At 38.2% G+C, this 15,973-nt stretch overlaps 1 protein-coding gene across 3 annotated transcripts in view; it reads right to left on the minus strand.

The window, feature by feature from the left end:
- ACBD6 (acyl-CoA binding domain containing 6) overlaps window positions 1–5,607 on the minus strand; it is a 197,859-nt gene extending 192,252 nt beyond the window's left edge. The window contains exon 1 of one of the 3 annotated variants that reach the window (XM_073216834.1): window positions 4,856–5,601. In XM_073216834.1, coding sequence (XP_073072935.1) covers window positions 4,856–5,089 — 234 coding nt within the window. In that variant the 5' untranslated portion in view covers window positions 5,090–5,601. Of the gene's footprint in view, window positions 1–4,855 lie in introns of all 3 variants that reach the window. The other 2 variants (XM_037021109.2, XM_073216835.1) reach the window with 2 other exon arrangements.
- Between the last annotated feature and the right edge of the window lie 10,366 nt (window positions 5,608–15,973).

Raw genomic sequence — 15,973 nt, forward strand, 5'->3', positions numbered from 1 at the left:
TGTTGAAAGAGCCACACAATAATCCTGTTAGGTTTGCCATTAGAAACTCATTTTATGAATGAGTATAGAGAAGCCAAGGAGGGTTGTAGCAGTTCACACATTAGTAAATCCTGAATTCATAGTCAAGATTTGAATATAGGACAACTTGACTCTAAAGTCCAATATTCCTTTACTATTCCACTCTGTTTTACATGCTAAACAGAATCTAGGCTTCAGTTCTGTCATCTCTAAAATCACTTGAACTACTGGATTATTAGAAAAGATATGAACTAATAGACATCATGAAATCAGTAGTTACTACTATTTTTTATTTTTATCCAGACACCAGCCAGTGGCAGAAACAAATACCAATATGTTCTCCATTTCTCCCACAGTGATAGATGTCCCAGAAGGACACGTGGTCGTGTAGCTAAATGTTACATGTGGCCATGCAACCTCTGCTCTGGTTCAGGGGAATGGATGTGTATGAAAGAGATAAAATACCTTCTTTAAAAAAAAAGGTAGGTTTGTCTTTCTCCTTCCCTTTGCCCTGGCTAGAACATGCATGTGGTGGTGGTGAGCCATCTCTGGCCTTGGAAAAAGGATCTGAAGGCGGCAGTTCTCAAACTTTTTGGTCTCATGATCCCTTTACTCTTAGAAATTGAGGAACCACAGAGTTTTTGTTCTTGTGGGTTATATCTATCTTTATTTACCATATTAGAAACTTAAAAGACATTTTAATAACAATAAACTCATTACATGTTAACATAAATAACAAAACTTTTATGAGAACTATATGTTCTAAAACAAAAAAAAATTGGTGAGAAAAGTGATATTTTGTATTTGGAAATCTCTTTAATGTCTGCTTAAGAGAAGGCAGTTGTACTCTCATGTCTGTTGCACTCTATCTTGTTTTGGATGATGGGTATGAAGAAAACTCAGCTCTGTACAGATACTCTGTTAGAAAAGAAGGAAGTAAGTCAGGAGCATTTTCAGATTATTGTGGATATTCTTCTTTGACATCACACCAAAATTCAACAAGCAGCAGTTTCTTTAAGGTTAGCTACACTGAGGAATCTGGTTATATCAATGGATTTTTCATTCTGTTCCATTAAAATCCATGGGTCTGACTTCACTGTGAGTGGATCTTTTACCCATACATAACATCATTCTGTGCAATATTCGGAAACTATGGATCCACTGAATTATGTGGATCTTCCAAATGTTGATACATTTCATTATACAAGAGCAAAAATTCACCATTAAAATCACTACTAATCTCATCAAAAAAGTCTGTAAATATTAGGAAGCTGTCAAGCTGATGTGGCAGGTACATATTTTCCAAACTTCCAATTTTTACTTGAAGGCGCAAATGTTATCATGTGCAACAAATACTGTCGGTTGTTTTTCTTAAAGTGACAGGCTCACGTCACTCATTTTCAAGAAACTGCCAAATACTCAAATTTGAATACGCACAGTTTATCTGTGAGTTGCTCTGTTAAATAAAAATGGTATTTCATGAAAAAAAAAATGGATATCTCAGCTTGCAACTCAAATACCACACACGTGCTTTTCCTGGAAACAGCCAATATAATTCAGTATGCAGCAGGAGCTTTATGTGTATTCCCATTTCATCACACACAATATTAAAAAGGCTTTTACTCAAGAATTTATATTTAATACAAATGAATAGTTTTTCCTGCTTCATCAAAGATATTTTTTAATGAAACTGGCTTTTTTTCTTTTTTACTTCGAGTATATGACAGTAAAAAAATGTGACTGCTAATACACTTTGCTGTCACTGCCTTGATTCATGCTACTACACAAGCATGTCTATCCACTATGACAGCATAGAAAAAAGGCAAATAGTGCCTTACCATTAGTATGAAAATAGTTTTGACTTTACAGGTCCCCTGGGAAAGTCTCAGGGATTCTCAGGGATCCTTAGACTATGATTTTAGAGATGCTGCCTTGAGGATGGCTGAACTACAAGATAGGAAAACACAGCCCTTGGAGGATGTCATGAAGCAGAACCACCCTCCCTGCCCTAGATCACCCACCTCCAGACCATTATGTGAGGGGACACTTAAAGTTCAGGGGGTGATCCTGTACCCTAACTGACACAAAAGCTTTTGTATCCCTTGTATCCCCAAATTCAGAGTTCTGGATCCAGAGAAGACTAGGAAAATAAAACTACAGGATTTTAGGATATCATGAGCAGTAGTTTCTAAATCATTAGATAATGAACCATAAGCTGTAAAGCAGAGTTATAAAATGTGCCACTTTAAGAGCTTCGACACTGTTCTCTCTGACACAACATGGGTTTGAGCTGCATGGATCCACCTGTATGTGAATTTTTTTCAATAAATATATTGGACAAATTTTTGGAGATTTGTGACAATTAAAAAAAACATTCTCTTTTCTCCAGCTTACTTTATTGTAAGAATATAGTATATAATATACATAACATACATAAGTGTTAATTGACTTTATATTATTGGTAAGGTTTCAGGTCAACAGTAGGTTATTAGTACTTTTGGGTAAGTTGAAAGTTATACATGGATTTTTGAATGTGCAGGGGGTCAGTGCAACTAATCCCATGTTGTTCAAGGGTCAACTGTATTTATGATATATCCAGTGCCCTTGAAATTGCACAGAGTATTTCAACAAAAGTTGTCAATGGCAAATGCCAGTGTATCAAGTGCACCCAGGTTAGAGTAGGAAGACACAATGAGTATCCTTACTAGTGCTGAAGGCTCCTATAAATAAAGCCAACAAGCCTTTAAAATTTTTATTGTCCTATAGTTTTAACAGGTGTCAATTAGATCTTCTGCTGGGAGAGAGTAGGCTAATGCACAGAGGACAAAAAAAACTGTTAAATGGTGTGATCTTTTTGAAACTTCACTAAAAGATGATTTTTAAGCCATGGGCTTATCTGAGACTAAAACAGCTACTATATTAGGTAGGTTTAAGGCTCTGCCTGAGAAAATAATTCATATCTCAGCTTATTTTTATTATCTTCCTGCTGACAACATGACCTCATATAGCCTACAAAATAGGCTACTATTCCAAATACAAAATATAATTATTTTAAGAGAAATTTTGATCCACCATGCAGGAATTGTATTGGACTGTCAACTTTATTACTCTCTTAAATATGCTATTTTTAACACTGCATTGTTATGTCTCAGAATTCTATTAAAAATAAAATATTTAGAAGAGATTGATGAAAACTGTGTCCCAGTGTCATATCTGAACAAGCATGATCTTATTCTTTAAAATGGAGAATTTTATTTCCAGATACATAATACCTCTAAACACCTTAATGTAACTTCTTGAAAGATGAGGGACACACCTCTTCCAGACTATCTATATGACGTGAGTATATTGGAGGCAGAATAGTTGCCAGCTAAGAGGGGACTGTAGTTTACTGATGACCTGGAAATCAATATTTAATAATGATAATACTTATATCAGTAAATAAAGACATGTCCCAGAAAGAAAACATGTTCTCTAGGGAATTTGGAGACAATTAGTATTATACTTCCCAGAGAATCATCAATCAGATGTTACAGGTTCTAGCACAATGCTCAATAAATTCTTGTTAAATAATAAAAAATCACGTGTTAATGTTATTAGGACAGGGCAAATGACCAAAGAGAAAATAAATATACAGAATTTTGGCACAGAAAAACAAATTCCAAGGTCAATTCATCGGCAATTTTCATTCAACACTATGATTTATAGTATTTGTACCTACAGCTATACCTTCCAAGTCACTTTAAACTGATAGAATTGATACTAATCAAAATAAGTTTCAACTCTATTTAATGTATTCAGCTGAAGATTATTTAAATTGTTTTTAAATACAGGTGGAAATAGATATCGAGAGGGAAAAGAAAGGTTAAAATTTTTAAATAAAATAAAATGGGCTATTATCCAGAACTTCATTGCTTCCAGTGTTCCAAAGAGCTGGAGTTTTCCTGAACGGTTATTTAACTCGTCAGCAATTTTTCACGTTTAAATCTAAACACCTGGAGTAACTTTCTAAGGCTCTTAAATCAAGTATGATGCTTCTGCTTCTGTACATTCTCTGCAGACATAACACTCAAGTGATTTGCACATAAAAGATACTAAACAAGTATTTGTTCATCATGATAAAGCGATAATTTTTCCTCTTGTACCTAACCCAATGACTCTTTGAATGATAAACTAAGCATGTTTTATATGTGTCCATATTTTCAGGTGAAGTTCAGGGCGTTCTAGTTCTGACTAGTTTATCTGCAAGACCCTAGGCAAGTTATTTATTACTCTCTTTGGGCTTCCCATTCCTTTTCTGAAAAGGAAGGGGGTTATTTCATCTGTTGTTTACTAGCTCTACCTTTTTTGTAAATCTAACAGACAGAAGGCTATTCAACCAAAACATAAGTCTAACATATTTAGGGTAAGAAAAAAAAATCACAATTTAGCAGAAGTAGTAATACTTTATTTTGCACTGCATTTTGATTACAGCGATATTCTCTTGGCTCTCAAAAGAATTTTACATCACCGTATTTACTTCCACGTGACCCTCTGGCTAGAGTGAATGATAAATCTTATTTTATCCTCATTTTGTACAGGTTCTGAAGCGTAAGTGCAAGGTCTCTGGGAGAGGTCATAAAAGGCCAAGAAAAACTCATTCGGTGGGCAGCTAAATATCACTCCTAGGACAGCAGACAGGTCTTTTTCATGTCCAGAATGATGCTGATCCTTAGCAGTTGATTAAAAACAAAACAAAACACACATTCATCACACCCATCCTTTAACCAAGCACGTGTACTGTTCGTTTTTAGAGGAAGGAGAAGGCCTCTGGTGGCTCTCCCGCATCCACCCCTACCTGTGACTTTACCTGCTTATACCGGGCATAGAGGTACAAGAGCTGCTCCCGGCTGGCCACCGCCATCAGGCCTTGGACGCGCGCTGCAGCCTTCTCAAACAGCTCTGCCAGGCCCCTGGACGCCTCGGTCTCGGGGCTCTGGAGGGATTCCACATCCCCAGAGTCATCCCCCGAGCTCAGCTCTCCGCCGCTGTCGCCCGAGGTGGCCCCCGCCGGCAGGAATGGCGAGGCCATGTGCCGCTGCGCGGTCCGCTCTGCCTTCCTCAGATCGGCGTCTGGCCGGCGGGCGGGCCCGGCAGACCAGCCTCGGTCCTGAGCCCGAGCCGAACTGGGACCGTAGCGCTGCCTCCCTCCTACCCCTGTGCCTGGGCGTGCAGGCACGCTCCTCTCCCCTCCGCGGCTCTCCCGTTAGCCCGGCTCGCTCCGGCCTCGGGCCCACAGCGCCCTGGGCTCCCTCCAACGGTGCGGGGGTCTGGGGAGCGCGCCACCCGGAGGTCGGGGCAGGGGGGCGTGAGCGCGCTCCGGGGCTGGGCGCCGCCGCCTACCGGGTGCCGGGCCGGGGAGCGTGGGCGCCTGGCCCTGTGGGGGACCCCTGGGACCGCGCTGGGGACACGCTGTTTGGGGATACTGCCCTCGGTCGTTGCGGTACCCGTTAAACGTTTCGTTGAAATATCTAATCACAAACTGCGAAACCTATCCTCGGGATTGGCCCTCGGGGGCGGGGAAGGAGGCCCTCCACTCGGTGGTGTAGCTGTAGGAGGCGGGTCGCGGGAAACAGGAAGCCGAGGACTAAAGTTCCGCCCGCGCGGGCTGTGTGTCCCGGGCGCCCCAAACTGGCCTCGGATCCTTGCACGCGCACTTGCTGCTTGGGAGTTTGCTCTAACTTGAATAATGGATGGGAAAGTGGGAGATGGGGACCTTCACCGCCCCAACCGTGTGATCAGTGGTCATACCACTCCGCTCTCAGAGCTTTTTGGGGTCACCCCTCTCCCCACCCCTTAGCACAGTCGTCCGATACAGCCTTGGCCACTGTGCTTGGCACACACTGTGAAATGAAACCAAAAAGCAAACTTGGTTCTGCCCTAAAGGAACTTCCAAAACTATACAAAAACTATAACATGATTATAATAGTTAACGTTTACTTAGTGGTTATTATGTCCTAAGTATTGTAAAAATAATTTTAAAAAATACTTTTAATTTGGTACTCAAAACACTGAAACAAGCGCAATCAGAATGGTATGGAGTGTTCTAGAGAATGGTTACTGACCGTTTGTGGGTAGACTTTAGACAGGTGGACAGCAAGAAGGATAGACAGGATAAAGGAACAATGAGAAAAGAAAAGATGAGAAAGCTTGGAGCAGGGTTCAACAAACATTCCTTGAGGATCCAGAATGTGCCAGTCAGTCTCTGGTATTAAGGCACTCACAAGCCAGTCAAGGGATGACTGATGAACAAATTCTTGCAATTAAAAAGTGATAATAAAAACTTATTGAATCTTTCCCATTGAAGGACTTTATCCTTACTCATTAAGGTGGGTACAGTTGCCTCCACTCTACACATAAGAAATCAGCACAGAGTCATTGAGCAAGTTGCCCAAGGCTGCTCAGCTAATTAGAGAAGCAAGGAAAAAGTCAAAGTTGTAAATTGTTCTGGACAGAAGTTACCTTGCAAATGGAATAATAACAGAGGATGAAGCTGTAAAGTAGATGGAAGGGAGGTGCATGGACCTTTATATTTATTTGTAGAATTTTTATTAGAAATGGGAATTGAAAATTATCAATAGCTTTTTAGACAGCTCTAGAGATTTTTTTCTCCTTTAATCTTTGAAAGGAATTATTAATAAAATTTCCATATTAATGAATTACATTAACAATATTAATAAATTAATAGGAATTTCATGAATTATATTAAAACTGACATTAATAAATTAATATAAATTTCAATATATTAGATTTCCTATTTTGAATGATACTTCTATTCCTGGAGTAAAGCCATTCTGGTCCTGGTTATGTGGGTTGTGTTTTTTTTTGGTAATATTTCTAGGTTCAGTTCACTAATATTTTTGTTAGTATTTTTACAGCCCTATTTAAAGATGGCATGGACTGATAATTTTCCTTTTTGTTCTGTCCTCTCTCAGTGTTGCATCGGTATAATAATGGCCTTATAGAATATATTTAGATGTTTTCATCTTTTTCTGTATTCTACAACAGTTTAAATAACATGGGAATAAAGCAAGCAGAATTCTCTTATATGGCTGGTGGGAGTGTAAATTGGCACAACCACTTTAGACAAATGTTTGGCACTATCTAGCAAAGCTGAACATAAGCATAAAGCAAATGTACTTCCATCCAGCAAGAATGCATACATGCATTCACCAAAGACATGTACAGGAACATTCATGGCAGCACTATTCCTACACCACCCAAATCTGGAAACTCCCAAATGTCCACCAGTGGAATGAATAGGCCATACATAGTGTGTTTGCACAGTGGAAAACTGTTCATCGTCAAGAATAAACTAATTACAATTGCACAGAACACATGAATGAATTTAATAAACATGATGTACAGCCCAGGAAGTCTGAGCACAAAAGAGCTCACACTGTTTGCTTCCATTCATATGAAGTTCAAAATTAGGCAAAACTACTCTACTCTGTGGTGTTAAAAGTCAGGATACTGGGTAGTTTTGCGCTGAATGCTGGTTACACAAGAGTGTTCACTTTATAAAAATTCACTTAAAATGTATGTACTTTTCTGTAGGTACATTATATTTGAATGAAAAATTTTAAATTAATATGTGAAAAAGAAAAAAAAAAGGAAACCCCTGACATTCAGAAGCCAGCCTGGCACTCACAGTTAAGTCATATTGCTCTCCTATTAGACAGAAGTAATCTCATGAAATGCTAACCTCAGACAAGCTCATTGTGAAGCCATGATAAAATGAGACAAAACAAAACACTTTGTAAGTTTGTCTTAGCACAGATGAAAACAAGATTACTCTGCCAGTCATAAAATACCAAACACCCTTTCTCTTGGCTAAAATGAGTGACTACTACTTCTTTACAAATTATGGCTTTATTTTTGTGCTAGACTTCTCTCCCTATAGATAAGAGTTGTTGAGATGCCCAATCATAGAATTGCCTTGGCTTTCTGACAGCATCCAATTGAAAGCAAACTCCTGCTTCCTTAGATTCTCCCTCAAGACCCCAACTAAAGTAGTTGGGTTCTTTCTGAACATCTTCTTACTGAGACAGCCCATAGTTTCCCATGCTGTATGTTCTTCCTTGCTGCACACAAATAAATATAACTTGGTTTACTACAGGAGCCTTCCTGGAGGTCTCTGGCTGAAAGGCATTGACACTTGAGAACATTTGATTTCTAGAAGATTCTATCAAAATTCCCAAACTATCAGGATCTGATGACTCAGTGGGAATAAATCTTTTGCAATTAGTGTTTCCATTCAAGCATTTCTTGGGAACCGTATAAATTTTTCTGAATCCCAAGAAAAATCAGTCAAGAAATCAGGAAGACAGGAGAAAATATAATTAGGATAAAAGCTTTACAATCAAATAAAGCTTAAAAATCAACACGGAGAGGTTACTGATTTGAAGGGATCCATTGACAGGTCAGAAGCACTATCAGAAAATGGTAACACCTGGAGTCCAAAGTGAGTGAGGGAAAGGATCAGGTAGGAAAAAAGTGGTCAAGGGCTAACCAGTCTTGCCTGCAATGGTTGCCAAGTTGTACATGTGTTCATGGCCCCATCTGCTGCTAACAGTGAGTCATTCTTGCAAATAATATAAACTTTAATAAGATTATATGCATGGGACACTTTATACAAATTCCATGAGTGATATTCTGAGAAATAAGTTTTGGAACCAAATAAGTCCTTACACTGGCAATTTCTTTAAGTGGTTCTGAGTGGTGCTGTTAACTTTACTAAGAGATCTAAATATTACGTTATTAGAACACTACCTAATAACATTTGCTGGCATTTTCTAGTGTCATGAAAGGCTACAGTTCTTTCTAAGCGCTTTAACTGAAGGCATACAAAGAGGAAAAGATTATGAAATACTCCAATACGACATCCCGAACTGACCTGAAGTCTGAATTAGCAAAAGTCTTACCTGTCTCAACGGCTAAATGAAAGTTAGGACAACACGAAGTATTTTCCGAATTTAGCACAATTCAGGTTTTGTGACAAGTCGACATGTTGTACATTACCCTCAAAATATTCATTAGTTCATCAAAAAAGCTTTAATTAAAAGGGCCAAAATGTTTCAGACATTGTTGATATCTAAGGATATCATGATGAACAAGGTTATTCTTCCTCTCTACTCCAGCCACATGGGCCTGCCTCTTTGAGACTCTGTCAAACCAGGCATTATCCAGCATAATCCCATTTTAGAGGCTTTTCACTTGCTTAGTCCTTTTTTTTTAGAACACTCTACCCCCAGATAGCTATACAGCTTGCCCTCTCATCTTTCCAGTCTTTGCTCAAATTTGTATTAGTCAAACCCTCCTTTACCACCATATTAAGAACTTCACTTCCACCCCACCAACACTCTCTCTTTTCTTTAGCATGTATTGCCACCACCTAACAGTATATTTTACTCATTTATTACATCACTTCTACATAAATTCCAGGAAGGCAGGGATTTTTCTGTTTTTATCACTGCTGCACTCCCCAGAGCTGGCACCTAGCTAAATCTTTATTTAATAAATAAATGAGAGAATGTATAAAAGACACAGTCATTGTTTTTGAAGGGCTTGCAGACAGTAAATGAACACAGGCAACAAAATATTACAAGCGAGGTGGAAAAGGGCATCCCAGGCAGAAGCAACAGCTTGGGTAAAGGGGCCGTGGTGTAAAAATAGTAAGTAACTCTATTACTTGATAATAAGTAAGATTTCACAAGCAAGAAATGTAGTTAGCTGTTTTTCTCTCTTATCCAGCATAAACTAAAAATCAGAACATAGGTTAACCTACTCCTAAGAGGAAAAACCTTGCTTAATAAAAGCCGCATGATTTTGCAACTATTTAAAAGAATAGAGTTCTTATAGGTCAGTGGCTTATTTTTATGTTACTAAATCCAATTGGCAGTATTTACCTAGGACATAATCTTCTAGGTAATCGGTGGCCTTTAATCCAACTCTTTAAGCACATTAGTGGTGCTCTAGCATACAGGCAGATAAGCAGGCAGAGAGAGATATTAGACTGCATGATCTAATCTGCATAATCTCGAAGTTGTTTTTTTTTTTCCTACCTTCAAATAAAATAACCAGCAGAATGATACTAAATGCAAAAAAAGGGATCCAAACAGGAAAATCAGAGCCCTGAACTTGGAGAGGTTACTGATGTGAAGGGATCTGTTGAAATCTATACAATGAGCAAAATTTAATGAAAAAAATTACACCTGAAGTTCTCAGGAATAGATATTTTCTACTAAAATTTAAGAAAATGAAGAAAAATAATGTGATTAGTTTTGAGGACCCCCCTCCCCCGCTCCCCAACCCAGCAGAGGCTGTTTGATGGTAATGGACAGTTTAACTCTGCATGAGTAACAGCTTCTGGGGGATGGCTTTATGGGTTTTAGAAACTGACTTAGGTCACAATCTTGTTTAATGTCACTTATCATTACATGGATACAAATACAAAGGAAAATCACATGCCACAAAGCAAAATAGGATTAAATAATAAAAGCCTAGCATACTCTCAGATTTCAGTTCTGAAGAGATTCCATTGTGCTTGGTAAATCTGAACCACAGAGCCCTACAGAAAATCAGTAGACTCACTTAAGTATGTGGTACTGGCTAACTTCTCCCACATTTGAAACATTTTGGCTATTGTTGCTAATATAGCAGCTAGTTCATTAACAGTGCTTAGTGAGTATCATTTATTAGCAAATGTAAAGTATTTTTTAAATTTCACATTATTTGGACTTGTTAAAAATTAATTAACAATAAATTATTAAATGCTAACATTAATATTTCAGGTAACATCATACAGAACAACACACAGGTTGGGGAGTCCGATATCACCCTTGCCATCAAATAATTTAAATTTTAGTTGGAGAAACAAGATTTGGACTCATGAAACAATTAGAAAATCAAATAAAACAGTAAAATTAAGTGCTAAATCTTGTGGTACACACTGGAGTGAAATAATGATAGGACTGTTGCAACTGGATATCCTCCCCGTTAAAGTTTTCAGTTAAAACCCATTATTGTTCCAGAAGAGGCCCTTCAAACATTGAGGGACTTGCATTAGGCTTTATATTTAAGTGGGAATCCAAGTGGATCCAACACACAGATCTTCTAAGTAGTCTGGGCCTTATATTTACTAAAACACTCTATGCTCAGATTCCATTCAATGAAAAAAGACGATTAGTCAATTGACAGAAGCTAACATGAACTGTTTGAGGGTGTGTAGAAGTAAAGATCCTTAAGGAAAGAAAGCATTCCTGAGCTGGAAACTAAGAAATTGAGTGTTATCCAGCTCTGTAACCTTTTCTGGGTACAGTTACTGGTTTGGAGAATAAAGGGGACAGGAAATAAAAACACCACTAACAATTATGCCTTCACAAAATATAATTTTTTTAATGTGAAAAATGAGTCCCGTGAGTTTGAATATCCTCTCTGGTCGGTTCAAGATTCCAGGGGCCTAACATCTCAGGGCGCTCCCGCGGAACGGAAGTGTAGTATACCTGTCGACCACATGATGGCAACAGAGAGCCAGGTTTGTTTTCCGTCGGTATGACAGGCTTGCTGGATTATCTTTGTTCTTTCGGTCTTTATGCTTTTGGAAAAACAGACAGACCTTGCACGTCGTATGGCACAGTGAATGGAACAATTGTTTATGTAATTATATCTTTATATTAAACATCAGTTAAATCTTAATTTTATTTCTTCTTTAGACTCAGAACCTGAGAAGTGAAAGTAAAGAGGAAAATGGGCTTTGTTAAAATGTGCTTGGTTTAAAAAAAAAACAAATGTTCTGACAAGTCTACTTATTATTCTGAATGTCTCAGGAAGAAATAGAGGTCAGACGGTGTAGAGCGAGACAAACTTAGACCCGAATCTGCATTACCCCCTTTCAAGTGTTGTTGGTTGTTTTTGCATTTGTTTGGATTTTCTTTTCTTGAATGAAATGTTTGTTAACTTCATAAATTAACATTTCTACCACTTCCAAATTCTTGTGGCTCACCTTTCCCCAAATATTTTGTGGAACTTTAAATTAACGTTTGACAATATAAAATACACAGAAAAAGGGAAACTGCTTAGTATGTACATCTTGACATACGTTTATTGAACTTCAAAAGACTCAGCAAGTGAAGATGCACCAAAATTTTAATTTCTCGTATTCAAAATTTTCTTTCAGTTTGCATTCACCAAAATTTCCCTTCTTTGTTGATATTGATGTCCACAGCTGAGCAGCACCCTGGAAGACACCATGACTCAGATGAATTTTGTGGCATTAATACTTGGAGGAGTCGATAAGACGTTAGTAATAAAAACCAGGAATGGTTTTTATCATCAAGCCATTCGAAAATGGAGACATTTCAGTCAGGCAGACACAATCACATGTAAACAGTTTCATTTATATTATCTTAAAATTAGAGAATCATATTCAAGTAAATCTGAATGTAATGATTTTTTTTTCAATTTATTTTTCTTGTTGAAGACTGACTACCCATTTTTTATTTCCAACTTCTGAAATATCAAATAACCATGTATACTATTAGGCCATTATTTTGGCTAGAAAATTGAACCTCTCCTCCGTGATACTCCAAATGAGTCGAGAAAATAGTAACATTTATTTATTAGAGTATATCAAGTATTGCTCTGAAATAACAGCATTGTAAACCTTACCAACAGTGGTGCCATCACACACTCCTGCACACACATACACATTGCTGGCTATTTTAATTAGTCTTAGGATTGATGTTTCTGCTTCTGATTTTTTCATGATGACAAGGTTTTATAAATCAATTTCTTATTATTAACATTTTTAAATGTGCAGAAAAGTTGAAGCATAGTAAATAATCATCCAACTATCTATCTCCTGGATTCGACAATTGCTAACATTTTGCCATGTTTGCTTTATCTATAATTTTTTGATGAGCCATTTGAAAATGGAGACATCATAATACTTTTAAACCTAAGTATTTATCTTCTAAAAATAAGGAAATTCTATTATGAAACCATAATGACGATATCATACCTAAGGAAATTAACAACTATCATCTGATATGCAGTCTTCTGTATTCAAGTTTCCCGTTTTTCCAAAATGGCTTTTAAATATATGCTCACACACATTCAAATTAGGTAACGCTAAAACACATGGGTTTATATATATATAGCATAAGTAGAAGTTAGTATATGAAAGCCAGGGCTCAAGTTCAAAAAAGCTTGGTCAAAAAAAAATCAGAGCATTTTATAAAGAATGTGAACAATAAGCAAAAATTGATTGACAATTGATCACATACTAATTACCATTTCTGATTCTTCAGGTATATAGAAGCATTAAAAGCATTTAGCTACATTTGTGCTTAGTACATGTTTTTTAAATGATCCAAAGAGCCATAATTTCATATGAAATCCCAAGAAGATAAAAATGAAGTCTATTCGTGATATTTTTATCTAAATAAAATATGGAGTTTATCCTTTTCTAACTTCTGAACAGTAAAATAGCTTTCATGTGATAGTCATCTTCATAGATCATACTTTTTAGAAAGGGCATGTTAACAGTCACAAGTAAAGGTAATAATTGAATTATTCTGGTTACATTAAGTTGTCACGCTCTTTTGCTTTTAATGGTATGGTCTGTTTCACCATGTGTTTCCATGCATGGTGCAGGGTAAGTTGTTTATGAAGGGACTTATGACAGACAAAGAAGGGATGAGAAAATAACAGAAGTCTTAGTTGTGCACAGGGCCATGTAGTGATTGGGGGACAGAGCTGATACACACAAAAGGGGGGTGTGATTAAGCACTGAATAATGTGCTGAGGACTGTGACTGCCACAGGGATTCAGGAAGAGCAGTATCAGTGAGGACTGATACTGAGAGGGAAGCTCCAGGTCTCCCTGGAGGTGGGAGCTGAGGCTTGAGGGAGGGTCAGATCTGAATGGGGAAAAGGGAGCCAGAAGGACATTGCAGGTTGGTGCAGCCATGTGAGAAAAAACAGCAGAGTGCACTTATGAGACAGTGGTTTAGGGTAAAGGGAATGGATGGGGAAGCAGGGAGGGAAGAGGGACGATGCTGGTGAAGTGATAAAGCCATGGTGCAGCAAACCTCACATTGCCCTAGGATGAAGGAATAGTTTTTCTTATATTTGTACCCCGTTTTGTGCTGAAAGTGATTTTCCGTGGCTCTGGCAATCACTGTAGAACTGTAAGAGTAGGAATTTGAGGTGAACACGGTGGTTATATTGGCTTAGTCAAGGGAGTTGGGAATAGGAAGGGGCGAGATGGAGGAACTTGTCATTACATCGATGGCTGCAATCCATCCATGAAAGTGACATTCAGTTTGACTTGGTTTGCCTTCTTTATTTTTCCTTTATCCTTTTGTTCTTTATAATATTCTTGGGATTTCATGGTTAAGTATTGACTAGAATAAAATTGTATTAACTTATACCATATTGAAATATTTCATGGTTATCTAAAGCATTTATTACAACTGAATAGTTAAATGTATTTTGGTCATTTGCTTCTAAAGACTTCTAGCTGGACCGATCTACTCTGGCCGGTGCACATCAGGAGAATCGCCTTTAGAGGGCACCATTCACCCTTCTGAGAGTTCTGCTCCATCACATTGACGGTACTGATGAGCTGGTTAGTAGGAGTTGGTATGAAGACCCCACCGCTGATAATAATCAGGACAGGACAGGGTATGCGGCTGTAACAAAACCCCAAAACTTCGATGGCTGACCCCCACAATACTTCGGTTTCACCCATGCACTTTCCTCTGCCATCGGAGTCATCAGGGACCCGTGCTGACACCTGCTTCCTCAGGTGTTCTTTGTTCTAAAGCAGCAACAAAGGAGAACATAGCAAATTGTGCTCTGGCTCTTAAAGGCTTCACTCGGTGTCATAAGTCACTTCTGCACACACTTCATCAGCCAAAGTAAAAATCACATGGTCATGCCTACCTTCAAAGGAGGTAGAGAAGAGCAGTTTTACTGTGTTACTGGAAAGAGAGGAAAGCTGGACTATTCGTGAACATCCCTAATGACATTAACTGTCTTACTCTTTTTCCTTCCTTCTTCCCTACCTTTTGTGAAAATATATTGCATTTTTTAATGGAAAACTCCCTGCCTGCATTGGGTCACTTGCTGAATGATAAGAGATAAACTGCCTCATATCCATTATCCCTTTGGAAGATAAGTCTCTGCAGTATTTTGTAGGATTCAAATATAATTCCTGCAAATACCACCCAATTCAGAGACCATCTATAGTTTACAGAAAATATTAACTGTAGTGAACATAATTGCACTGGATCACATGTCAGCAATAGCTTCCACTTTTCCATGGAAACCAGGGGACATTTTGCAATTTATCAACAAGGGTGCTGCCAAATTAGAGTTAAAGGTTTGCTCCCAACTCATCGTGCTTGTCCCAGCCTGGCCCAATTATCCCTAATGTGTGGAAGAAATAGCTGTATATTTCCCACTGTGCCTCTTGAACTTCAGTTGCTGGCTGAGTACTGGGCGATGTGTGATGCTGTCACCTTCCAGCAGGGTCAGTTGAGGGTTTTCTGTTTTCAGGACGGGAATGGTAATCATGCCATAGCTGTTTGGAGGAGTTAGTTATCTGATCACCTCGTGGTATGTTAAGAGCATTGACCTTGACATAGAAAGAGCTTTACACAGGCTTGTCACTCATCTGGGGTATGTTTACTTATTTCCTTCTTTTAAACTGGTTTCCTGTTTTATTTTACGTTTTGCTACCTGTCCATTTTTGACTTTTCTACTTTAGAATTCCTCCTAACATTGTTCCATGTTGATGAGGAAAGACATGGCTGAAGACTCATAAAACCAGACTCCCTTTTTCCAGAAGGGCAGAAGTTTGTCATGGAATTCTCATTGCCTGGGATGGGTCCTGGCACACAGTGCTCAAT

Source organism: Manis javanica, chromosome 11 (assembly GCF_040802235.1).
Source record: "Manis javanica isolate MJ-LG chromosome 11, MJ_LKY, whole genome shotgun sequence".
NCBI lineage: Eukaryota > Metazoa > Chordata > Mammalia > Pholidota > Manidae > Manis > Manis javanica.